We start from the raw sequence: 25,249 nt of genomic DNA on the forward strand, positions 1-25,249 counted from the left end.
TTTCTTTAAGTGATATCTTGTGGCAGTGAAACTGAACTCAGCTTTGTGAAAAATGTGGTTAATCAGGTCAATCACATCAATCAATTCATGATTTTACAAGTGGTAATTACTTTTTCACACAGGCGAGATAGGTATGAAAGCTTTTCTCCTTTAAGAACTGAAATCATCATTTAAAAACTGCATTTTGTATTTACTCGGGTTATCTTTGACACAGGCGCAAAAATCTGAGCAATCCGGAAGGACACAAATGCCTTTTCACAGCGCTGTGTTCACACCAAGCCCATCTACTCTGCCCTCCCCTTCCTCATGATCTTTGATGTCAAAGTCTATAATCTGCCTCACGCTCATCCACACCTCTCTTGATGTTGTTTTGCTTTAATTTATTTGCCAGCTCATGTCTGTGGGAGTCCTTGCACTCCCCCTGTCTCACCTTAAGGTCAAACTGTACCCTTTTCATCTTGTTCTTGTCACCAAACCTCTCCTCTTATTTATTTATTTATCCATCAGCAGATACTTGTCTGTAGGTCATTATTAGAAAAACAGCCATCCTGGTTGGGATGGTGTTATCCTCTTAAAACTGTCATGCACTGAATAATGTTATTTATATCACCCCCGTGTGGCCTGCACAACTAAATCTGTTGTTTCAAAATAGTCCTGCAGGGCTTCACTGGCCACCTGGTCTACCTCTTCAAGATGAAGTTGAAGTTTAATTTAACATCCGTAGACAAATGATCCAGCGATCTGCTTTCCCACATAGTGCTGTCAACATGCTGGGGGAGGAAACCAAAACAGCAGATGGTCGGTCACCTCAAGGCGTTTTATACTGTGAAGTAAATACACTAGAATATAGAAAGAAACCTCCATAAACACATGACACCCATGAGCAAGCACTTGGCGACAGCGGGAAGTAAAAACTCCCTTTTAACAGGAAGAAACCTTCAGCAGAACCAGGCTCAGGACGGTGTGGCCGCCCGCCATGACCAGATGTGGAGAGTGGTGATGCATAAACACAGAGAGAGGGAAAAGAGATGAGTCAAGAAGAAACCGTCCATTCATTATGGAAAGCCTCAAAGCAGTCAGAGTATATCAGTGTAATGAAAGAAGATTTATCAAATCGTAAAAGTAGAGGGTGTCTGTTTAGCAGAGAAAGAAGTACTCTATTGGGATAATATGTCACTATGAGATCTTTAAGATATGACAGGGTCTGATTATTCAAGATTTTTTATGTGAGGAGAAGGATTTTAAATTCAATTCTGGATTTAACAGGGAGCCAATGAAGAGAAGCCAGTGTGGGAGAAATATGCTCTCTCTTTCTAGTCCCTGTCAGTGCGCTCACTGCAGAGGTTTGGATCAGCTGAAGGCTTTTCAGTGAAAATGCTTTAACTAGTTTTTCAACATCAATCCAAGATGGGATATTTACAGTTTTTAAAGATATTGTGCATGTTAATGAAGGTAATCTCATGTATGTGTTTATTATTCACAGTGAAGGACACATCCTGGTCAAAACCAACCAAGACTTCTCACAGTGTTACTGGAGGTCAAGATAATGTCATGTAGAGTATGTAGAGAATATATTAGTTTAAAATTACAGATAATCAATGCATTTATTATCATAAAGACATACAGGTAGGTTAACTTAGCTGACTGTATTATCTGGCCTCGTATGTAAATATAGTTGGTGAACAACTAAGTATTAATATCAGATCAATACTTTCGTCTAAGTTCAGTATTTAGCCCAAACAATTGTGTTAAATTAAAATATACCTCAGGCATGTATTATTAAAAATAACTTTTTTGTGTTGACTGTCACATTCGAATTTTTTTACAACCTTTAGCACATTTAAACAACAGAAGCTGACCCACAGTGCTTTAAAGCTGGGGACATTTATATTCCAGCTCTCCAAAAAAACATAAAAACCCAGTCTCAAAATACATGAAAAACTAAAAGGTGCGTTTTCTAATGACTCATTATTGAGGAAAGTAAAAATTCCAGTGATTTAGCATTAAAATGTGTTGAGAATTTGCAGTTTAACGATGATTCATTGGCTCATCAGCCCTGCACATAACTACAATTATAAACACTATTCCTTCCAATCAAATTCAGCCTACTTAAACCCCCAAAATGTCAAAACGTTTTCACGTAAACAGAGACCCTAAAATACTTCGCAGTATAACAAAAAGTTTTTTTTAAAGAGATAAGCTATGATGTTTTGCCACGAGAGCAGGCAGTGTGAACCAACTTAATCTGTCCAGATTCCAACAAGGAGAAAGATTTCTCTTATCAAAAACTAGAGCTCAAAATGTTTGCTTTGTTTTCGATCCCGGATAAGCCCCACAGTTGTTACCACCTGGTTAAAAACTGGAAACAAAAATGAAAAGTGACACAAGGGTATGTTGGCGCGGTAAAAGTTTGCAGTGCTTATACTATGGAATGATAGTGTGGAGTAATGAATGCTGGGTAATACAAAAAGACAAATGAGACGGCTGTGAGAGAAAAAACTGTTCTTTTATACTTTTGGAAGCACAGATGTTGCAGGTAGGAAAACAGATTCATCCACTGTTAAAAATAATAATAAGTGCAACAAATATTTGAAAAGAGGATGCATGATACCGTCAGAGTTTCAAAATTAAAAACCTGCTTAGTCCATTTTTACAATTCAGGAATGAAAAATTATACATATATGTTCAACTTACAGCTTTTCCTGTGTACTAAAGGAAAAGGTTACAAAATCATTTTTATAGACGTGTGTGTTCACAACAAAACAAACAAAGTAGTGGGCAAAGATCACACCAAGAGCTGAGACTGTCAGAGGTGAGAAAGAACCCAAGGGCACAAAACACCTGCAGAAATCTCTACGAGTTGCTAAAATCATTGTCCATGCCTCCACTGTAACAGAAACAGTGGATAAAAACATGCGACATGACTCATCTGTTTTTTCCCTCTGTACTTTTGTAGGGTCTTTACCATATAAAGCACCTTGAGGTGACTGTTGTTGTGATTTGGTGCTAAAGTAATTGAATTGAATCTGGTTGGATTCTGATTATATTGCCATATAAAAGTTGCTGAGCACCTATGTCATCCTACAGCAACTATGTCACTATTTCTGTTTAAAAATCTTTGATTTTGTTGTTACTCTCAATATAATTAGTCCATGTAAATCTCTGTGTAAGTGGATGGCAACAAGACAGCACTGCAGTACGGTGGATGGCACTGTTGCGTTACAGCAGGAAGGTCCTGGGTTACAAGCCACCATCTAGCCGTGTTGTTTCTGTGTGGAGTTTGCATGTTGGTCTGGTGTCTGCGTGCTTTCTCTAGGAACTCCGGCTTCCCCCCACAGTCCAAAGACATGCAGTTAGCGAGGTTAGGTTAATTGGTGAGAGGGTATACCCCACCCTTGTGGAAGCTGGAGTGATGGATAGATGGCAACAGGTTCACAGTTTCTCTCTTTTATCACAGTTAATCCACAAAGCATCACAATCAGATTACATGCAATTGCCAGCTTGACTTCATTCAGCTCCTATCGTTGATTTTGTCTCATCTTGATTCACCGAAGTCGCTTTAAAGATGCCGACTGACCTCAAGTCTTCAAACTCGTCTTTGTCTTCCAAGCATTTATTTTAAAGGCAATGAGGCTGCAAACTCGTTGGACGTGTTCACAATAATTTTATAATCCAACTACTGTTTTTCCCAAGTGTGACTGTAGAAAAAAGCTTTATTAAAGGTTGCTTATAATAAACCTTCAGTTTCTAACAGAAATTTAATTAAGCTTGTGGTAATTACAATTTACTGCTCTGCTCGCTGTCAGTCCCTCCTCTCTTGTCCAGGATGCTCTTTAAAGGCCTTTTTATTATTATTTTTTTTTTAATTTAGTGGTGTTTCTGGGGTTAAACAGAGGTTAGATAAAACCATTATTTATTCAGGCTTTCATCCTTTGGGGATTAACTGAGCCTGTTTAAAAAGTAAAACTACATGTCTGAGGTACCTTTAATTAAAGATTTAAGTCTTCAGCTGGAGCCGGGGGCCTAACGGAGAGGTGCAGGGAAGTCAGAAAGTTTCGAGAGCTATTGTTTGTTTTGGTCTTTTCACCGGATTTGCTTTCAGTAAGTCGATAACATTTGCTCATCCTTTAAAGATCACTTGAAGTTTTGTGCAGCGTCTTCTCTATCAGAGCGCTGCTCCTCTGATCCACGGCGTGGATTCAGTCACAAATGAATGAAGCAGACTTTCACAGGGGAGAAGAAGACTTGAGGGTGCAAAACCTGCCAACTGACTTTATGCCCTTTGGCTGAATGTTGGTACAGTCTGTCTGAATAGCAGGTGTGAAAACCGCCTGGTATGTGTGTGTGTGTCATTTTTTAATGTGCTTACATTTCTCTCCTCTCGCTGCTTTTCTCACTTCTTTTCGACTTGAAAGAAAATCAAGGCCACAAGCGTCACACTTAACTGCTTATGGTTGTGACAGTCTGGTTATGTTACAGTCATTCATTCTTTAATCTGCTCCATCAGATATTAGAACATCCTCATCTAAATCTATAATTACTAATGTTTTCTTGACATTCCCGTATACACAGGAATCTTTTACCCATCTGACATTAGAGGATTTTGGCAAAGGACCATGAGAGGTATGAAGGGAGGCAAAATGTGAAAAACAAACATGTCCGCCTTCTTCTCACCTTTAAACCGAGATGCAATCACCGTGCTCAGATCAGTCTGAGGAAGAAGGACAGAGGATACGACTAAAGCTGAATTCTCTGCTGGTCAGGTAAGACAGACATGGATCCACACATGATAACATTCCTCTTCTTTATAGACACGCGCAGTCGGCTGTGATGTGAATATTTTTTAAACAATATGCAATAATCCCGTGGAAATTGTACCTGCTTTTGAGATGGCATTCATGAGATGTTTCTCACTGTCAAACCGTTTGTGTTTTGTCTCTCCGTCTCTCAGCATGCATGCTCCGTACGTGTCAGCGCTGCTCTTTCTTCTGCTGCTGAGCTTCCTGCCTCCTGCAGGTGTGTCTGCAGCTCGTATAATGCATTACACATCAGTGGACGTGCTATTGTGACTCGTACTTATTCTGAGATGAGAGACAAGGTGTGAAATGTGCGCTCACACTGCCGTCTGTCTCTGCTTTCAGAGGGGAGCGAGGCGGCTGGCAGGAGGGAGGAGAGGGAGAAGCGAAGCGTGCCGTACTGGGGCCTGTGGTCATCTGACTTTTTCGGATGGTTGGAGGAGTTGCGAGCCCAGGCGGCCGATAATGGGATGCTGGACCTGGCTCGCACCTTCTGGGCTCACTTCCCCATCAGCAGCGAGCTGGGCTATGACAGCCCCGAGCCCGAGCCTGAGACTGAGGAGTGAGATGAAGGGTACAGATGGAAAACTGAAAGATCTTAGTACAGGAAGAAGTTACCTGTTTAGATGTTTACAGGAAAAAGTCATCACATGTGATGATAAATCATTGTTATTAAAGTGCATGAAGAAAGAATGTTTTTTACATGCTTTAAACTTGCAAAAAAAACCCCAAAAACAATGTCACTATGCATTTTATCTAAACATGTTTACAGCAGGGAGATATAATGTGGGATTATATAATTAGATACAAACTTGGGGCATCTTACTTTAGCTTCTTTACTCTGTCTGTATTACACTGGCACATGGTCGAGGTTATTTCACTTCTTGCTCACTGACAGCTGGGATACACTGCAGTCTTTTTTTTAAAAAAGCACAAAGAGAAAAATAAATTTAGAGCAGATTGCAGCAGCACAGCTTTGTTTGTGCTTCCTTCTCTTCCCATTTGTGCCATGGAGTAAATCACTCAAACTGCATGACTGTATGTAAAGTACCTGAAAACCAAATCACTCCAATAATGTCACATTATCAGTCACAGGAACTATTTTAGTGCTAAATGAGCACTTTTACTTTTTGCTGGTTTGAGTAAATTTTGTACATGCTGACAGTTTAGCTCAGTAAATGCAAAAACACAGTGAAAGGTGGAGACTGCTGACTGGGCAGTTGCTTCAATCCAATAGAGCACCTCTGGGATGTTGTGGAACAGGAGACTCACACTGTGGAAGTGTAACGATGCGACTCTGTCATGAGATCAAAGTCTCCGAGGAATGTTTGCAGCACCTTGCTCCGTGTTTTGAATCTGTACCATGAAGAATCATGAAGGCAAAATGGATGCAAGTCCTGCGAAAACTTAAATATACTCTATGATTCAGTAGCTTGCAGAACCAGCTTTAGCAACAGTAATTTGAAGTAACTGTTTCCTGTGTGACTTTATCAGTCTCTCACATTTCCGAGGAATTTTGGCCCAGTTTTCTTTAAAAGGTTCATTGAGGTTTGCAGGCATTCATTTATACACAGCTCTGCTAAGTCCTACCGCAGCACCTCAGTCATGTAGAGGTCTGTGCTTTGACTTGACCATTGAAACATCTTGATCCTTTTCTTTTTCTGCCATTCTTTTGTCGATTTGCTCCTGTGCCTGGGATCATTTTCCTGTTGCATGAACCTGTTTCAGCCAAGCTTTAGCTGTTAAACAAATTCATTCACATTTGACTCTAGAATACTTTGAATACAGAGGAATTCATGGTTGACTCAATGACTGCAAGGTGCCCAGGTCCTGTGCCTGCAAAACATGTAACAATCACCACGCCTGCACCACGGTGGTACCAAATTCAGCAGCCGGTTGCATTTGCTCTTCCAAACAAGCCATACGTGTTCAATCTGTTTCTAATTGCACCGTCTGAACTTTAACTTGTAACACTCTGTCTGACACGTCGCTCTCTCTTCTCTTCTTTAAGATCATTGCTCATGTTTTTCCTCTTTGGTGTTGTGCTAATGCACACCTGAAGGCTCCCAACCAACAAACTGCCAAAACCTCTGCTTTTACAGAGGCACTCACACTCACTGATGATACATGAATCAAGTGCATTTGACAGGCAGCACCTGGCTGATATTTACCACTCATAATTCCCATGGAAATAGGTAGGATTTACTTAATTTTTTCAACAGCGAATCTTCATTTTAGCTTAGGGTTTTTTTTTTAGATAAATATTGATGTGATGTAATATGGCACGCTTTGTAGTTGATCTGAGGTTGTATCTAGAGAGAGAATCTTACGAATGCATATATAAAATTAAAAAATAAGGAAAAGCATCATAGCATCCACTTTCAGAGGGTCAAGTAAAGGTAAAGCTTTCTTCTCTAAAATAAGGTGTGTTTTGTATAAAAAGGGCTTTCAGTTTAGTCTGATATTTACTTTGGCACCTCTTTTTTTTCAGTGACCGGTTTGTGTTAGCTTTGAGAGACATTTTGGATGTCTGTGTCAGCCTCAGGTCATAACACACAGACTGTCAAATCTAGTGTGAGAAGGGGTGAGGAGGGAGCAAAGACAAGTGCGGAGGGCAAGAGTGAAGGAACGACAAGAGGAAATTGTGTTTCAGTCCAAAGTTCAGTGTATTTTTCAGATCTTATGATGCTTCTGCTCCTAATTTCCTGAACTACAAGCGCGCACTTTGGCATATACAGTATGAGAGGATTACCTTTTTGACTTTATCCTTTCCCAGTTATGCTCTGATGCAGAGATGCTCATTTCAAGGTTCTGTGAGCAAATGCAAGGAAAGCTTTGTGCTTGAATTGGAGTCCCTGTGCCAGTCATATCCCAAACCTTTGCTGTTCTTTCCAGCTCAGCGTGTGGTACATTTAACTGGGCAGGATCAAACAGATGCCAGATGAAGGTTTCGTGGCTGTGAAGTTCTTCATTCTGTCAGAAACATAATTTCAGCCCTTCATCTTTTTCCACTTTTCTGTTTTTTCCCCCATTCTCCTCCCTTGTTCCAGTGTGTCAGAGTTACAGTGGTCCACAGAGAAAATATAACAATTTCACAAAGGCTCTAAAACAGCTTTCAAACATAAGGCCCGAGGACCTGAATCAAGCCGAATCCGGTCCACTGCACTTGTGAAGGAGTGCATAGATTTAGAACTTTTTGTGCATTGTCATAGGTTTTAGAGCTTTTCCTATTGTAATTAACTAACAAATTAACAATTAAATGACAGATTGCACGATTAGTAAATCTACAGTTAACAAAAAACACTTTCATAATTACAGGACAGCCTGTGCAACAACTATGCAAACATTTTCTGCAGGATTCTCTCCCTCTCAGCCCTTCATATCTCACAGACTTACTGCCTTTACTGTAAACTTTATGTGCAGAGTTTAAAACTGTAACTGTTTCACATTTTTCTCAGAGACCGAGGTGCTTTCAGACAAAACATTTTTGAAGCTCAGGTACAGAAAGAACTTCACAAGCATCTTTATTTGGTTTTGTTTACCATCCTGCCCAAGGACTCAGTGCATGAAGTGATTAAGCCAGACTCCTCTGCAATTTCTATAGACAAGCCTCAATTGAGAGTGGAGGCATTTCTATTTCACTGAGGTTCACAGCGTCCAGTGACTCACCCAGCCTGTTGAGATCAGAAGGAACTTCTTTTTTTGTTGGTCTGATCAGCAAGGAGCTGAATTCTGTCTGTGTGTGAAGAGCACACAGCTGCAGCAGTGCTGGTTTTATAAAGCCATTTCTGAAAGAGCTTGAGTGAAGAAAATACAAAAAAGCCCTCTCTGAACATATTCATACTCACGCTTTTCCTCCGTTTTAATAATGTTTTTGAAACCTTCCGTATCTCGCCTCTTTCTGTCTTTTGTTTACTCGTGTCTTATCCGTTCTTTTCAAACCTCACGGCGAAAGCTGCACAGTCGTCAGCCAGCTTCTGGTTTCCTGCATTCCAGCTCTACCCCTGAGAGACGCGAAGGCTGTTTGTTGTTCCAAACCAAACACAGTCCCACGCACGTTCATTATATGACAAACCGAAGCCAAGTCAAATTTGAATTTCTAAATGAGTCTTCTAAAAGTGTGTTTGTTTTCATTCTGGTGACAAACACAGTGACAACTGCCACGAGTTACTCATCTGAGACTTTTTAATTTCTATTAATCACACTCCTTACACATGAAAGTTTGAATTCATAGGAGATGAACTGCTCCATTGTAAACACTTATTCTAACTGCTGTAATGACTATCACCGACTTCTATTAGTAAATAGGTGTTAATCATTACCTGCACACTGTGCTGCCATTCAGGGTTACTGCTCTCTGTGAACAGGCTGGAAGGTCACCTCCTACTGCAAACAAGCTTTAATGACATTTACTGCATGCAGTTTTCTGGACTGCACATCCTCACAATATACAGTTTACACACACTCATGGTCATGGATATCGTGTCAATTTCAGACTTTAAATGATGCCTTTGTACCGTTTTCAAGCTTTTTCCACTGTGAAATTATTGTACAGCATCTTCAATGACTAAAAAGAAAAAAAAAATGGTGCACAAGTTTCGATTTTCTATAATTCACACACACCCACTAATATTTGGTTAAATTTCCTTTAGCACCTTGACCAGATGTATCCATCAACAAGCTTCGGACATAATCCTAGCTGGATGTTTGAACTCTCTTCTTGTGTGAGTCGATTTAGATTGTTTGGTTTCCTGGCATGGTCCCAGCTTTTTAGTGTATTATACAATTTTTGGGGCTATTCAATTCAACAGTCACCTCAAAACGCTTTATATGGTAAGGTAGACCCTACAATAATACACACAGAGAAAAACCCAACAATCATATGACCCCCTATGAGGAAGCACTTTGGCGACAGTGGGAAGGAAAAACTCCCTTTTAACAGGAAGAAACCTCCGGCAGAACCAGGCTCAGGGAGGGGCGGGGCCATCTGCTGCGACCGGTTGGGGAGAGAGGAGGAAGACAGGATAAGAGAACTAAATTGAGTTTCTTCCAGACCTTCGCAAAGTGGTAACACATCTGTTCCTTGAGACCTTCTACCTTGTGTAAAGCTTCAATTCTCCTTCTTACATTTGCACCGAGTTCTTTGGACTTTCCTGTTTTTTGAGGTTTGGTCAATGAGTCTTTTTTTATGCTGGCAAAATGAAGCTACCAGTTGTAGTCAGTCATGACCACAAACAAGAAGTTAATAGGCCTTGAACCTGGAGAACCCTCAGCACCATTTATTAAAAGATTTGAGCTCACGTATACACGAGCCTTGACCCTGTGTTAATTAGAAAAATATCCCAAATAACGTGCTCACTCAGTTCTTATTTCTTAAAGTCATTAAAGATGTCTGCTGTACAATCATTCCAGCCTGGAAAATGAACCGTTCAAAGAAGTAATCAAAAGGCCCAAAACTACCATGACATTCTTGTCAGTAGTGAGTTGACACAAACATCTGACCACCACTGTAAATCTGCTGTGTGGAGCACGGAGGCAGAAGCAGCAGCAAAAACAGTAATGTGCATGTTCGGTCAGCCACGTGAAAAACAAACTCAAAAAGCTACCACTGCAGGTAATACACACTACAACAGATGAAATAAAGCACCTGAGGTAGAAGAATAACAACAGTGACTCCAGCAGCTGAAGGTTTTTAAAGACTCCATATTTTTATTCTTGGACTTTACAGAGAAGCTTTGTGTGATCCAGACTACAAATCAATCACATATGCCTTATACTGAGGCTTGGCACAGCCAATGTTAGCTTTAGGCAACCTTCTTCTGATTGGCTACCTTTTTCAAACTGAAGTTTTGAATATCAGGTGGGCGGGACTTCTGTATCAGAGATTACTCCCACATCAAAGTGCGGAAAAACTGTCTGAAAGGCAGAACTACAACTTCTTTAAGTAGAGAAATCCAGAATTTATTATATTAAATAGAATTCATTAATATGCAAATACATTTCACATCAAAAATATTAACTACAGGTTTTATAGAGTAAGATGCCTCTTGGCTGAAAAGTGCCAAGATATGGTTAAACTGATTAGATGTAATGTTGCTGTAGAGAAAGTCTCCACTTTCATCTGGTGAATTTAAAATATGGAAGAGGGAAGATAATTCAAGCTGCAGCCACTCAGTCGTTTCACCTTCTCCTCGACTGAATATTGCTTTTTATACATTCTTGAGACTCGCAGCATCACTCAGTCCTTCAGGCAGTTGCAAAAGATGTAAAGGTTTAAATAAGAGCAAAGAGATTCTCACTGCTGGTCACAGACTTGTTGCTGAAATAAAACTCACAGAGCTCTCTCCACTTTCTGGGTTCCTGCTCAGGTATTTTAGTGCATTTTTGGAGGGAAACTGCTGTTAAAATATGCATAAAAATGCAGAAAGATTTGAAGCTGCATAGTTTGAATCCCTTTAGAAAGTGTAGCAACATTTCCTGTTAAATAAAAACACATTTGTGCAGTTAGTGTGCAAAGTGAGGTTAACCAACTTCACTTTGCAAAGGCTAAAAGTCTTTTTTCCACGGAATAAACCCACATGACAAACAAACCCCGCTGCTCACACACTGTACGAGCTGGAGATGGAAAAGTATCTGGTGCACACATGAAAATTCACTTAAGGGGGAGAAAAAACCTCCCAGGTGCAGTCGTGTTTCTGAAGGCAAGGAGGTGAAACCATTCCAGTGCCACAGGCCAGTTTCCACTTGGAAAGTCGGGGTTTCCGCCCATTCTTCGGGTTGTGCAGCAGCTTTTGCACAGTTGCTGCCTTTAAGGAGATCTGGAAAGAGTGAGTGGGTACAACATGGCATCCCAGCATTTCTATTTGAGGGTAATGGGGCTGGCTGTACTGCTGACATTATTAGCTCTTAGAGGTAAGCACAATCTTTTGTTTTTCTTTGGCTTTTTATAAGTTTACACCTTTTATCGACTTGAGTCTTTCCATAAGCATTAGGTCTTATTTCTGCAGCTGCTTTTTTTTTTTTTTTCTTTTTAACTGCACTGGCACTAGTTACAAATATGCATTTCTTTACATTTGTTAAGAAAAAAGGATCAGACTTGGACGTTTTACTACATTCCACAAACGTAAAGTGCAATTCATCCCTTCTGAAATGAATTTTAGAAACCTGCAAAGTAGCCTTTGTTTTCATTCTATTTTGTAAGAAGAATTTAGAAGAATTGTAAGAATTTAAACTCACTTTAAATGAAAAATCCATCTGAGCAAAGTCACATCTGCTTCACATCTGCTTCAGTATTCTTCTGTTGAAACGCCTGCACAACACAAGCACAACACATGCCTCATAAAGAGCTTTTCTTTAAAGAAAATAAGAGTAAAACAATCCCTGCATGTTGGAATATGAAAGCTTTTCCAAAGGATCTGTTTGAAAATTAAAGTTTGTTCAAGTATGAAGAATAAGACAAAGTCGACTAATACACAGTGATCTAACAAGATATCCAACACTTAAATGGCCCTAACTTGAGGATAAATATGCAACAGACATGAGAAGGTAATTAGCTGAGAAAAACACAATTAAAGTCATTCTGAAAAAAGGGGAACGCTTATTTATGGTTTCCTTCAAACTTCATGGTCTGTAGCAAAACCAAAACCAGCTCCAGCCTGCAAACCATGTGGTTTCTACAGCAAACGACGTTTCCGGACATGCCTCACGCATAGTTTTAGGACTGATGGGTTTTAGCATCCTGCTGTACAGCCACCAGCCCTGGTATCGCACTATTAGACTTGATATCAGAATTATCTGAATTGATTAAAATATTCAACAGATAGCTTTGCTTACAGAGGCTCGTGCAAGCAGCTCTGTGAGGTTCCCAGTTACAGTGAAATGCTATTTTTAGCATGCTAAAACACACTGACCAGCCACTTCATTCACAAATCACACGGTTGCTGCAGATTTGTCAGGTGTGCATCCATGACGGGAATCACCTGTTCCAGCACACCCCAAAGGTGCTCTGTTGGATTGAGGTCTGGTGACTGTGGAGGTCATTGAGTACAGTGAACTCGTTATTATGTTCAAGAAACCAGTTTGAGATGATTTGTGACATGGTGTGTTATTCCATAGCCATCATAAGATGGTAAACTGTGGTCACACACATGGACATTGTCAGCAAGGCATATTTTGATCCGACCACCCCAGTGTCACAGCAGAAATAGAGACTCGTGAGACCAGGAAACATTTTTTCAGTTTTCCGTTGTCTGGTTTTGATGGTTTTGATGAGCCTGTACAAACTGTAGCCTCAGTTTCCTGTTCTTAGTTGACAGGAGTGGTATTTCAAGTAAACTTCTACTGCTGTACACCATCTGCTTCAAGGTTCAACATGTTGTGCATTCAGAGACGCTCTCAGTCATGCCTGAATTAGTAGTTATTTTAGTGCCCATGATATTCCTACCAAGTTGAACCAGTTTGCCCATTCTTCTCTGAGAATGAATCACAGTTTATCATGTTAGCATGAGAACATTTGCAAGGCAAAAAGGTTAAACCAAGGCTGAAGTTGCTGTCAGGACTCTTGTAGGGACTCAAACAACCAAAGCTGGATTTTGATTATTTGATTATTTGTTAGAACTGCAGGGTAGCTCAATAAATGAGCAAAGCCAGCAGGATAAATCATCTAGGGACCTTGAACCTTTGTGTAAAATGTCAGAGCAGCAAGACCGACAGTTGATGAAATGTTTTCATGTTTTGTGATGAAATGACACCATCACGGAAAAAAAATCTCTCAGAAAAACACTTACATATTTTCATAGTTTAAATTTGTCTTCTAGAAGGTTCAAATATCAGCAGATTGATGCATTATTACAGATGTCAGGAAGTTGACACATTTCTAATGATGATGATTAGAGAAAAGAATAAGAATAATTACCTACACCACTGCAGAGCTGTGGAAAGAATGGCTAATAATGACTAATAGTACATTATGAAGGCCAAACTGCTGCTGTACTGAGAACATTCTGAAGAAATCTACTTCTCTCCAACTGTATCTCTAATTATGCTGCTGAAATGTCTGTACGGCTGTATCTCCGTGCATCTTCCGGTGTTGAGCTCAGTTTTCTGTTTAAATGTTACGAAACAAACAAAAGACTAAGTTACAGAAACATCGCCCACACGCACAGAGCTCAAGTGTAAGTGGAATAAAAGGTCATCTGACTAGATTGGTTTGGTAAACTTTTGGACATGAGCGCTCCAAACATTGGGTCAACAGTGTGCCAGAAGAGCTCTAGGAAGTGACCGCAGCACATTTATTTACATGCAAATTTGCCAGAAGCTGCTTTCTTTGGATGCGAGTTGGCAACATCAGTTTTAACCACGCTCACTGCTCCACTTTGACATTTACATCTATAATTAGAGCTGAAAACAAACTCACCCATGATGCCGGCTGAGTAAGCACAACTGAAGGGTGTAAAACTACTGATGCTAACCAGAAAAACTGCTGCACCGCAAACAACATAAAGAACTGTGGACAGATGCTACAGAAGAGGATTGGGCCACTGGGGAAAGGGAAAAAAAAAAAAAAAGTGGGCACGTCTTTTTTTTTTTTCTTCTTTCCAGAATTCCGAGAAAAAAGTCAGAATTCTGACTTTTCTGAATTTCATCTCAGAATTCTGAGGAAAAAAAGTAAAAAAAAGTCAGAATTCTGAGAAAAAAGTCAGAATTCCGAGGAAAAAGTTAGAATTCTGACTTTTTTCTCGGAATTCTGACTTTAATCTGACTTTTTTCTCAGAATTCTGGAAAAGAAGAAAAAAAGACATGGACACTTTCTTTTTTGTCCAGTGGCCCTAAACCTCTTCCGCATGCATGTTCAACTGCTTGCTAGCTCAAATATCTAATCAGCCAATCACATTGCAGCAATTTAGACAGGTAGACACAGTCAAGAGGACCTGCTGAAGTTCAAACTGTGCATCACAATGTGGAAGAAAATGATTTGAGTGACTTTGAATGTGGAGCAGTTGTTAGTGACAGATAGTCTGGTCTAAGTATTACTGCTGATCTCCATCTGTATGATTTACAGAGAATGATCAGAGAAAAGATAAATGATCTAGTTACCAAAAGTTTTCAGTATGAAAATGTCTCGTTGAGGTCAGCGTTCAGAGAATGGCCAGACTGCTTCAAGCGAATAGGAAAGCAACAGTAACTCAAGTAACCACTCAAAAAACCCCCGCTATATACAGAAGAGCATCTCTTAACACACAACATATGGAACCTTGAAACAGATGGGCTACAGCAGCAGAAGACCTCACTGTCAACCTCAAACGGGTTTTTTGAACATGACAATGAGTTCACTGCACTCAAATGGCCTCTACACTCACCAGATCTCAGATTAATAGAGAATCTTTGGGATGTGGTAGGATGGGATCATGGCTAATCTGGCCAACAAATCTGCAGCAACTGTGTGACACGTCAACATGAATCTGTGTTATGAAGAATAAAGGCAGTTATAAAGGCAAAGAGGGGTTTGGTCTGGTGTAGCTAACAAAGCATCCGGTGAATGTGTATAAATGAATAGTATTTAGAATTTTGTGAAGATGGCATCAGAAAGAAACAGACACCTTAAACTGATTGTTAAAATGTGTGGCTGTTTTAAAGATTAATTATATCTGAGTTAGTTGTTTTTATTATTTATCACCGGTCTAACATACCTGCCATGAAGAACAGAATTTATACTGCCGCTCATTATGTCTCTGTTGACTCTTCTTTCCAGTATCCAGTGACGGCCACTTACACAAGATCTTGAGGAAGAGAGATGGTAACGTCCTTAAACACATACCTAATATTGTCTTTGTCCTGCTGATAGAAAACTCAACCACATTAAGTATTTTTTAAAAAATACCACGCCTTTCTTCCCCCCCCCCTGCCTTGTTCTGCCTCCATCCAGTGGCAGGAACTGGTACTGCCCCATCACGGTCATCAGTTGCAGTTCCTTCTTCCAGAGCCAAAGAGTTCCTGGCAAAACTGAGCAGAACCAAGAGGAACCTTTGGGATCGCAGCAGACCAGACGTACAGCAGTGGATTATGCAGTTTATGTACATGGGATTTGACGAGCAGGTGAGTTATGTTTCTTTAAGACTTGTATGTTATCGTAAAATACCATTACAACTATTTAGTAATGTTGGTTTAGGTGAGTAAAACCAAGAGGAACACTTAAAAATAAATGTATAAGAGTAACACAAACACGTACACTGAGAGTACAAAAAGTTGTGGATCTTTCTATCTATACATCTCATCTGTTTTTAAGAAAAACATTTTAAATTAAACACCCTTCTGATGGCTGAAAGATGCTTGAAACATTCCTCAAAAGGCCAAATCATGAACAGATAAGTACAGGTGCAGGGCTGAACACGCGACAACATGAATTTCCTCTCTCTCACGCACAAACAGAAACCCACTTACAGCGCCAGATTCAGCCTTCTTCCAGGTCAGCGGCTCTCGTGTAGAACTCACCGGGGACCTTAAGGAGCGGAGGGAACGCAGAACAAGGGCAGGAGTGCACAAAGTAGCTCCCCGCTGCCATTTCTGACAGCTGACAGCATGTGTTTCACCCTGCTACAGCAGTATTTCTCCAACAGCGCCATGTTGACACCTTGTGCTAATACCATTTGCTGTTGCTTCCCTTAAAAGGCCAAAGCTGTCATAGCATTGGCCTTTTCAGTGTTTGCCTTTCATGCAGGTCTATTTGCCACGGCTATGCCTGCTGACAGTCTTGGTGGTCATCTTATCAGCACCCTGTGTCTGCTGGCTTCAGACTTCTACTGAGTTTATTAACAAGTGGCGTCCGTGGTGTTTTTGTCTCACCAGAGGCTGGAGGCCGACATGGCGTACTGGAGGGACCACATGCGTGCCAACGACCCCGGCCGTCAGCACCATTATGATGAAAACGCTCCCATTGCCCCGCAAGATCCTTCTTCTTACAGACACGGTGCTAATGTTAACTACGACTACTATTAACCCCAGACACGCTCACGTCTGGGTGCAGATCATCCCATCAGAGTGTGTTACATTAAGCAGCATTCATTCCCAGGAGACACACCCTTACTCCAACTTTAAATTAGGTGTACTAAAATGAATCATTTGGATTATGAGCAGATTTATGCACTCACTGCATTGAGAATACAAGTACACACACACCAAAGGGTTTGGATCTCTCAGTTAGTCGCCTTCTATCTCTTTAGTCTCACACCTGTTCAAGTACTTCACAGGTAATCTGTCTTTTCTGTAGTGTAGCCCCTTGAAAATCATCCTTTCATCCCCATCTTTATATATTTCTCATTATAATTTTCTCTCTTTCTACATACCAATTATAAAATAAAAACTATTTTTATTCATAGACATCCACCTGCCCGACAACTGCAGCTGGTTTCCTCTCTGCCTTTAGCTGTAAATAAAGATATAGCTTCTGTACTTCTTTGGCTCTCCCATGTTTTTTTTTCTTAAATCCAACTCAACAATGAGTGAGTGTGTTTTACCATCGACATCATACGCAAAGTATTGGAAATATTTTATTAAAATAGCATCTTCACCCGAAATAATTAATCCACAAACACGGATGATGTTGTGAAAAGCAAATGATGCTGTAACAGTCTTTCTAGAAGTTTTATCCCAGCCCTGCGGTGCGCTGCATGGACAGCCAACAGGGTGCCGGCACGCCACTGATCGAAGGACAAAACATCCAGTGGAAAAAAACAAATTCAGATAGCTTGTTTCTACAGACAAAACACAAAGTAAACACAAAGCACAGATGCGCAGTGCAAGCTGTTTGCAGAATTCTCATGTCGGCGATTTAAATAGCAAAAGCATAAATTCACAAAAGAAAGTAGATTGAGGCAAGTTTCTTGCCTTCAGTTTGTTGCCTCTGATTCAGGCTCGTCTGTCACACAAGCTGCAGTAAGGCGGCCTTACTGGCACTGCAATTGTATGTCCAGTGCAGGGCAACAGTCTTTGTAAAATGAGTTTTAAGAGTAGGATGTTTCTGCTTGTCAAAAAAAACAAAAACAAGACTCCATTTCCCAGAGTGCAGTAATCAGCAGTGTATTTCACAGAGCTGCACTTTAAGGAGTCTTAACATCTTTGTGTTGTGGTTGAACAGTAAGGCTCAGTTGTGTCTGGGTCTTCCTTTCTTCATGCGGGCAGCTTTAGGTTTGGGGATGTACTGGTTGTTAGCCTGGTGCTCCAGCTCTCTGCTGAAGTACTGAATTGTTTTGTTTAAGCCTTCCTCCAGGGGCACCTGTCAACACAAGACAACACATCAAACGCTGACATACTACCAGGAGGAACAGGAGGTGTTCGACACCTCGGAGTCGAATACCTTCCCTTAACCAATCTATTAGCATCTTACATCACTGACAGTCCAGCTAATACAGCCCCCTGTCATATATGTTCACAGCCTGCCCTTCTCTTCCCGAGTTAAGGTGTTGAATTCATAGGAATAATTGCAAACATTATGAAGTCATGGTGTGACTGGACTTTGACGTTTTGGATAAATTCATTTATTTTTCCCTCAAGATGTTAAAGAAGTAACAGTGAGAATGATACTGAATGAGGGAAATATTGGATATAGCTATCATCTATAAGCTATTTTTTCCCCTGTTTCTAACTGTGTTGCCTTTAACTTTAATATTCCCTTCCCTCACCCCCAAACGGTCGCAACAGATGGCTGCCCCTCCCTGAGCCCAATTCTGCTGGAGGTTTCTTCCTGTTAAAAGGGAGTTTTTCCTTCTCATGGTCACCTAAGCGTGTGCTCAAGAGGGTTTTCTCTGATTTCTAGGTATTATTGTAGGCTCTTTACCTTACAATATCAACAATATCAAGCACCTTGAGGTAACTGTTGTTGTATTTTGGCGCTATATAAATAAAACTGAATTGAACTGAACATGCTAACTGAGACCTGTTAACTTTAGAGTCTGAAATGTGCCAAACTGATGGTAGGAATAGCTGCTTGTCTAAGCTCATGGCTGATCTTTTCCCCCGTGGCATAACTCCCAAAACTTCTGCTTTTATAAACCTTACCAGCACCCAGCTGGTATTTACCCTCCTAATTCCTATGGACGCAGTACTTTGTTTTCACAGGACTGCAAAGAGTCTCATTTTCACTTACCGGCAAGTCTAGTTATGTATAAGTTAAATTTCTGGTTTATAACTACACTATAACAAAGTCTCATGTCTAAATAAACTTAAAATTATGTAACATTTTTTAACACTCAGCTCAGCTTAGTCACTATTAAAAACTTCAGGACATCTAGTATACTGATGGTGGAAGACAGCATGTGTGCACTACAAATATCTCAGAATAATCTCGGCATCTGTCGTGCGTCACACGTACCACCGGTTCCCAGCCGAGCATCATCTTGGCTTTGCGGATGTCGGGTCTTCTCCTCTGTGGGTCGTCCTGGGCCTCAGGAAGAAACTGGATCTGGCTTCGACTCACTGCGTGTGTGGACATGGAAGTGTGTTAAGGGACAGCAGGGAGGAGGATGTTATTATTCTTCACAGAGCCAACTGAAGGGACTGTTTTACCTTTAGGGAACTACATTCAGTGCCAGGTTTGGCCCTGGCTGTTTACTATGAAAGTAAGTCAGAGACGGTAAACATGATGTCACACTATAGTGATTGATAATGTAAGACACTATACCAGTAAAACATTAAAACAAAAAAAACCCATACATCTCATTGCAGAGACCACAAAGACAAAAAAAGTAATTCCACCTTAAATAACCCTTGACACCCCTGAGGTTATGCCTGGTTTCAATAGCGCTGGGCCAATCACAACTGTTCATTTAGTACAGAGTGCGTTTCACATGATGACTAACATTTTACACTGTGATCTGTCTTGTGTTTACATTTTTCCATCACTCAGAGATTTGTCACACATTTGGTGGCTGCAACTGGGTTTACACTTTTCCAATAGCATCAAAAAACTAAAATGAAATGTCTAGACTTATTTGTTTACCAATGCAAATCACTGAAACACCTTCTCGGTGTTTCTGCAGTGCAGAACTTAAATTTAAAGTGTGTACTTAAGCAGTCATCCCTCCTCCTATGTGAGAACTCAATAACACAAACGTCTTTTTCACTCTCCTGGGCCCCACAACTTACAAAATCAAAATCCATAAACAGTTTACTGAGGTCATAAAGCAGACATCAACACTCATTTTCACATTTTTTTAATTTATCTATTTTTTCTTTTAACTATTATTTATTTATTTTTAAAATATAGATAGTTTTTTTGGTGCCAACAAAGGAAATGCCCCCTGTTGGCCACAGGAAAGAGTGCAGGTTTAAGGCACTTCCACTTCACTATTCAGACCCCAAAAAAGTTCATCTTTTATCATGGGCATGAGTTGGCATGTATCTGTATCTGCTCCATTGAGCCATAAATAAGGCTGTGATATCATTAAACTTTAAGCATGTGTAGCACAAGTCTAAGATGTAGGAAAAACTTAAAAAAAACCCCATTTTAACACACCAAACTATGCCTTTAAAAAAAACAAAAAAACAAACCCTCAAAATATTTGGCTGGTGACAGTTTTTATACCCCTGTGTGCACTGAAATTGCAGTTCTGTCTCCCTATTAATCATTATTAATATAAACAACAGCTTGGCCTTGATAGCATAACCAAGATGTTGCCAGACTTCCCAAGACACACTTTTAAACAAACCTTCACTGCACGTATACACACCTTTAAAAAAAAAAAAAAGAAAAGAAATCAGCAGGTATAATTCTCATGTCACTCAGTTAGACTTATCGTTGTCTTGATTAGAACTGCTCTGCAGACTGGAGCCTCTATTACCACAAATAAGTAACACTGATAAACACATGAAATACGCAACACTGTGTCATCTGACATATCGTCACTTCTTTTGGTTATTTTGTCATACGAGGTCACATTTAACAGCCCATTTAAAGCTTGTGAACCTTCACCTGTCACCAATCCACTAGAATACACCTTACATCCATCAGCTTATCAGACATTCTCGGATTCTGGTTACGACCGAGCAATCTTTCATGGTTCTCTGCCTCAGGCATGTTTGCCATTAGCATACTTCATGCTGAGGCCCGCTGACATCCCCATTGCAGCTGACGCTATTTTGGTTGCATTTATGGTTAGCTGTGATTTGCTCCAAACAAGAAAGTGATCCTGCTTTCAAATGTCCTGTCAACTTCCTCCCTGTGAGGGCGACCTGAAACCACCAGGATAAAAAGATGACGAGGCATGAGCTGGCACAGGCTGCACAAGACTTACCAACAAGACTTTTAATGAGGCGAGCAAACTCCAATATAGTGTGCTCTTCTGGGTTTCCCTGAAAAACAAATTAATAAACTTCCATTACATCAGAGTCAGCAAGTGTCAGATGCACAGAATCAATTTGCCTTTCAATTTATGAGACGCAGACACATATTATGAACTCACCAGATTGACTGGACTGCTGATGTTACTGTTCATCAGCAAGACAAGGCCATTCACCAGATCACTGGAAAACACAGACAGGAGCACTCTCTATTTTTAATATGAAGGACACTTTATGAACATGAACTTTTCCTGCATAGATTTCTTTAATCAGAACACCCTGTATACTCCACGTGATATCTATGCAAGTTTATCAGCATACCCTGACTGACACTTGTTTTAGTTTAGTACACAGGGCTATAAATACTTTTCAGGACAGATAAGGCACGTCCACTTTCAGAGAATTAAATTTCTCAGAATATACTGGACATTGAGGTTGGTTAAAGGCTCCTTTTCAGGGATGCTAATTAAAAAACACGAACAGAAGTTTGATTTTTTTTTCTGTTGTTCTATATTTATTTTTAAAACAATGTCATTCTTAAAGGTATTAATAGGCAAGCTATTTCCCCTACGCTTGCACAGACCACAAACAAAATGTACCAAGCTCAGTATCTGCTACACTGAACATCTCCAGATTTATGCTAGTAGCATGGCTCAAAGAAAACCAATTCATACCATTTTTTATTTTAACCATCAATTAAATTACTCACTGCACGCGCACACACTCACCAGTCACTTCCTTATGGACAAATCTTAAATGGCACATTAATGCAAATGTATAATCAGCCAATCACATGGCAGCAACTAGATGGATTTGGATATGCAGACATGATCAACATGACCTGCTGAAGTTGAAATTGTTAATGAAAACGAGAAAGAAAGATGACTGAACATAGCACTGACATTGGTACCAGATGTACCAATTCAATTCAATTCAATTTTATTTATATAGCGCCAAATCACAACAAAAGTCGCCTCAAGGCGCTTTATATTGTACAGTAGATAGCACAATAATAAATACAGAGAAAACCCAACAATCATATGACCCCTATGAGCAAGCACTTTGGCGACAGTGGGAAGGAAAAACTCCCTTTAACAGGAAGAAACCTCCGGCAGAACCAGGCTCAGGAGGGGCGGCCATCTGCTGCGACCGGTTGGGGTGAAAGAAGGAAAACAGGATGAAAGACATGCTGTGGAAGAGAGACAGAGATTAATAACAGATATGATTCGATGCAGAGGGTCTATTAGCACATAGTGAGTGAGAAAGGTGACTGGAAGGAAAAACTCAATGCATCATGGGAATCCCGGCAGCCTACGTCTATTGCAGCATAACTAAGGGAGGATTCAGGGTCACCTGGTCCAGCCCTAACTATATGCTTTAGCAAAAGGAAAGTTTTAAGCCTAATCTTGAAAGTAGAGATAGTGTCTGTCTCCCGAATCCAAACTGGAAGTTGGTTCCACAGAAGAGGGGCCTGAAAACTGAAGGCTCTGCCTCCCATTCTACTTTTAAATACTCTAGGAACAACAAGTAAGCCTGCAGTGCAAGAGCGAAGTGCTCTAATAGGGTGATATGGTACTACAAGGTCATTAAGATAAGATGGGGCCTGATTATTTAAGACCTTGTATGTGAGGAGCAGGATTTTGAAATCAATTCTGGATTTAACAGGAAGCCAATGAAGGAAGCCAAAACAGGAGAAATATGCTCTCTCTTTCTAGTCCCTGTCAGTACTCTTGCTGCAGCATTTTGGATTAGCTGAAGGCTTCTCAGCGAGTTTTAGGACTTCCTGATAATAGTGAATTACAGTAGTCCAGCCTGGAAGTAATAAATGCATGAACTAGTTTTTCAGCATCACTCTGAGACAGGATATTTCTAATTTTAGAGATGTTGCGCAAAATGGAAGAAAGCAGTCTTACATATTTGTTTAATATGTGCATTGAAGGACATGTCCTGGTCAAAAATGACTCAAGGTTTCTCACAGTGTTACTGGAGGCCAAGGTAATGCCATCCAGAGTAAGAATCTGCTTAGATACCATATTTCTAAGATTTTCAGGGCCGAGTACAATAACCTCAGTTTTATCTGAATTAAGAAGCAGAAAGTTAGCGGCCATCCAGGTCTTTATGTCTTTAAGACATTCCTGCAGTTTAACTAATTGGTGTGTGTTACCTGGCTTCATGGATAGATAGAGCTGCGTGTCATCTGCATAGCAGTGAAAATTTATGCTATGTCTTCTAATGATGCTGCCTAGGGAAGCATGTATAATGTAAATAGAATTGGTCCTAGCACTGAACCCTGTGGAACACCATAATTGACCTTAGTGTCTGAAGAGGACTCTCCATTTACATGTACAAACTGGAGTCTATTAGATAGATATGATACAAACCACTGCAGTGCAGTACCTGTAATACCTACAGCATGTTCTAATCGCTCTAATAGGATATTATGGTCAACAGTATCGAACGCAGCACTGAGGTCTAGCAGGACAAGCACAGAGATGAGTCCACTGTCAGAGGCCATAAGAAGATCATTTGTAACCTTCACTAAAGCTGTTTCTGTGCTGTGATGAGCTCTGAAACCTGACTGAAACGCTTCAAATAAGCCATTCCTCTGCAGATGATCAGTTAGCTGTTTGACAACTACTCTTTCAAGGATTTTTGATATGAAAGGAAGGTTGGAGATTGGCCTATAATTAGCTAAGACAGCTGGGTCTAGAGATGGCTTTTTAAGTAAAGGTTTAACTACAGCCAGCTTGAAGGCCTGTGGTACATAGCCAATTATTAGAGATAGGTTGATCATATTTAAGATCGAAGAATTAATTAATGGCAGGACTTCTTTGAGCAGTTTTGTAGGAATGGGGTCTAAAAGACACGTTGATGGTTTGGAGGAATTAATTATTGAAGTTAACTCAGAAAGATCAATTGGAGAAAAGAGTCTAACTTAACATTGATGGTACTAAGAGTAGCTGTAGATAATATTACATCTGTGGGATGATTATTGGTAATTTTTTCTCTAATGATAAAATTTTATTTCTGAAGAAGTTCATGAAGTCATTACTAGTTAACGTTAAAGGGATGGTTGGCTCAGTAGAGCTCTGACTTTTTGTCAGCCTGGCTACAGTGCTGAAGAGAAACCTGGGGTTGTTCTTATTTTCTTCAATCAGTGACGAATAGTAAGATGTTCTGGCTTTGCGGAGGGCTTTCTTATAAAGCAGCAAACTATTTCTCCAGGCTAAATGATGATCCTCTAAATTTGTGACACGCCATTTCCTCTCCAGCTTACGAGTTATCTGCTTTAGGCTACGTGTTTGAGAATTATACCACGGAGTCAGGGACTTTGGATTTGAGGCCTTAGTTTTCACAGGAGCTACAGTATCCAGAGTCGTACGTAGTGAGGAGGTAAAATTATTAACAAGATAATCGACCTCTGTTGGAGTAGCGTTCAGATACCAGAATCCATTATTTCAGAAACTGCCAATCTGCTGGGATTTCACCTCACACATGTTTACAGACTGACTGCTTTGAGCAGACAGGAAGGCAACAGTAACTCAAATAACCACTTGTTAAAACCAAGGTGTACAAATGAACATCTATGAGTACAGACCACATCAACTGTGCCACGTCTGTCAGCTGAGGATAAAGTTTTCACACTTCCACCAAAATTGGACAATGGAGGCCTGGAAAAATGTTTCCTGATCAGAGTCTCCATTTTTGTAATATTTGGATGAAAGTATGGATTTCTCCTGCCTTGAGTTTGTTGCTGGTGTAAAGGTGTTTACACACTTTGAACCCCTTAGTACCATCTGGCCATTGTTTAAACTCCACAGCCTAGCCGAGTATCATTGCTGACCACGTTCATCTCTTTATGGTGAACCCATCACCTAATGCCAGGTTGCAGCAGGGTAATGCACCGGGTCACAAGAAATGGTTTGTCAAACTGGCTTTTAAAACAAGCCAGTTTACTGTACTCAAATCGCCCCCACAGTTACCAGATCCCAGTGCAACAGAGCACCTTTGGGATGTGGTGGAATGGGTGATTCCAATCATGGATGTGCAGCCAACAAATTTCCATCCAATACCGATTCCACAAAGAATTAAAGATTGTTCTGAAAGAAAAGGTCCAACAT

At 40.3% G+C, this 25,249-nt stretch overlaps 3 protein-coding genes and 1 long non-coding RNA gene across 4 annotated transcripts in view; 2 read left to right on the forward strand and 2 right to left on the reverse strand.

The window, feature by feature from the left end:
- Positions 1-4,686: 4,686 nt before the first annotated feature.
- On the forward strand, positions 4,687-5,370 carry otos2 (otospiralin 2). The gene is made up of 3 exons (XM_039600365.1): positions 4,687-4,763; positions 4,952-5,016; positions 5,142-5,370. Exons 1-3 carry the CDS (start codon positions 4,687-4,689, stop codon positions 5,360-5,362), a joined length of 363 nt encoding a protein of 120 aa, XP_039456299.1. The 3' UTR covers positions 5,363-5,370.
- Positions 5,371-11,571: 6,201 nt separating this feature from the next.
- ecrg4a (ECRG4 augurin precursor a) lies at positions 11,572-17,243 on the forward strand. Its single transcript, XM_031734614.2, has 4 exons — positions 11,572-11,708; positions 15,547-15,591; positions 15,721-15,890; positions 16,641-17,243. The coding sequence occupies exons 1-4, from the start codon at positions 11,639-11,641 to the stop codon at positions 16,788-16,790; spliced, it is 435 nt and encodes a 144-aa protein (XP_031590474.2). The 5' UTR covers positions 11,572-11,638; the 3' UTR covers positions 16,791-17,243.
- LOC120433627 lies at positions 15,502-16,633 on the reverse strand. Its single transcript, XR_005608675.1, has 3 exons — positions 16,236-16,633; positions 15,676-15,797; positions 15,502-15,574 (listed from the first exon to the last, which is right to left on the reverse strand). It is a non-coding gene; the product is annotated as an uncharacterized LOC120433627 (long non-coding RNA).
- Positions 17,244-17,328: 85 nt separating the features above from the next.
- Positions 17,329-25,249, reverse strand: part of uxs1 (UDP-glucuronate decarboxylase 1) — a 41,920-nt gene continuing 33,999 nt past the window's right edge. The window contains exons 12-15 of the mRNA XM_031734595.2: positions 21,251-21,311; positions 21,083-21,140; positions 19,162-19,265; positions 17,329-18,066 (exon numbers count right to left, since the gene is read on the reverse strand). Coding sequence (XP_031590455.2) covers positions 17,935-18,066; positions 19,162-19,265; positions 21,083-21,140; positions 21,251-21,311 — 355 coding nt within the window. The 3' untranslated portion in view covers positions 17,329-17,934. The remainder of the gene's footprint in view (positions 18,067-19,161; positions 19,266-21,082; positions 21,141-21,250; positions 21,312-25,249) is intronic.

The sequence above is a fragment of the Oreochromis aureus genome, linkage group 16 (genome assembly GCF_013358895.1).
Source record: "Oreochromis aureus strain Israel breed Guangdong linkage group 16, ZZ_aureus, whole genome shotgun sequence".
Lineage (NCBI taxonomy): Eukaryota > Metazoa > Chordata > Actinopteri > Cichliformes > Cichlidae > Oreochromis > Oreochromis aureus.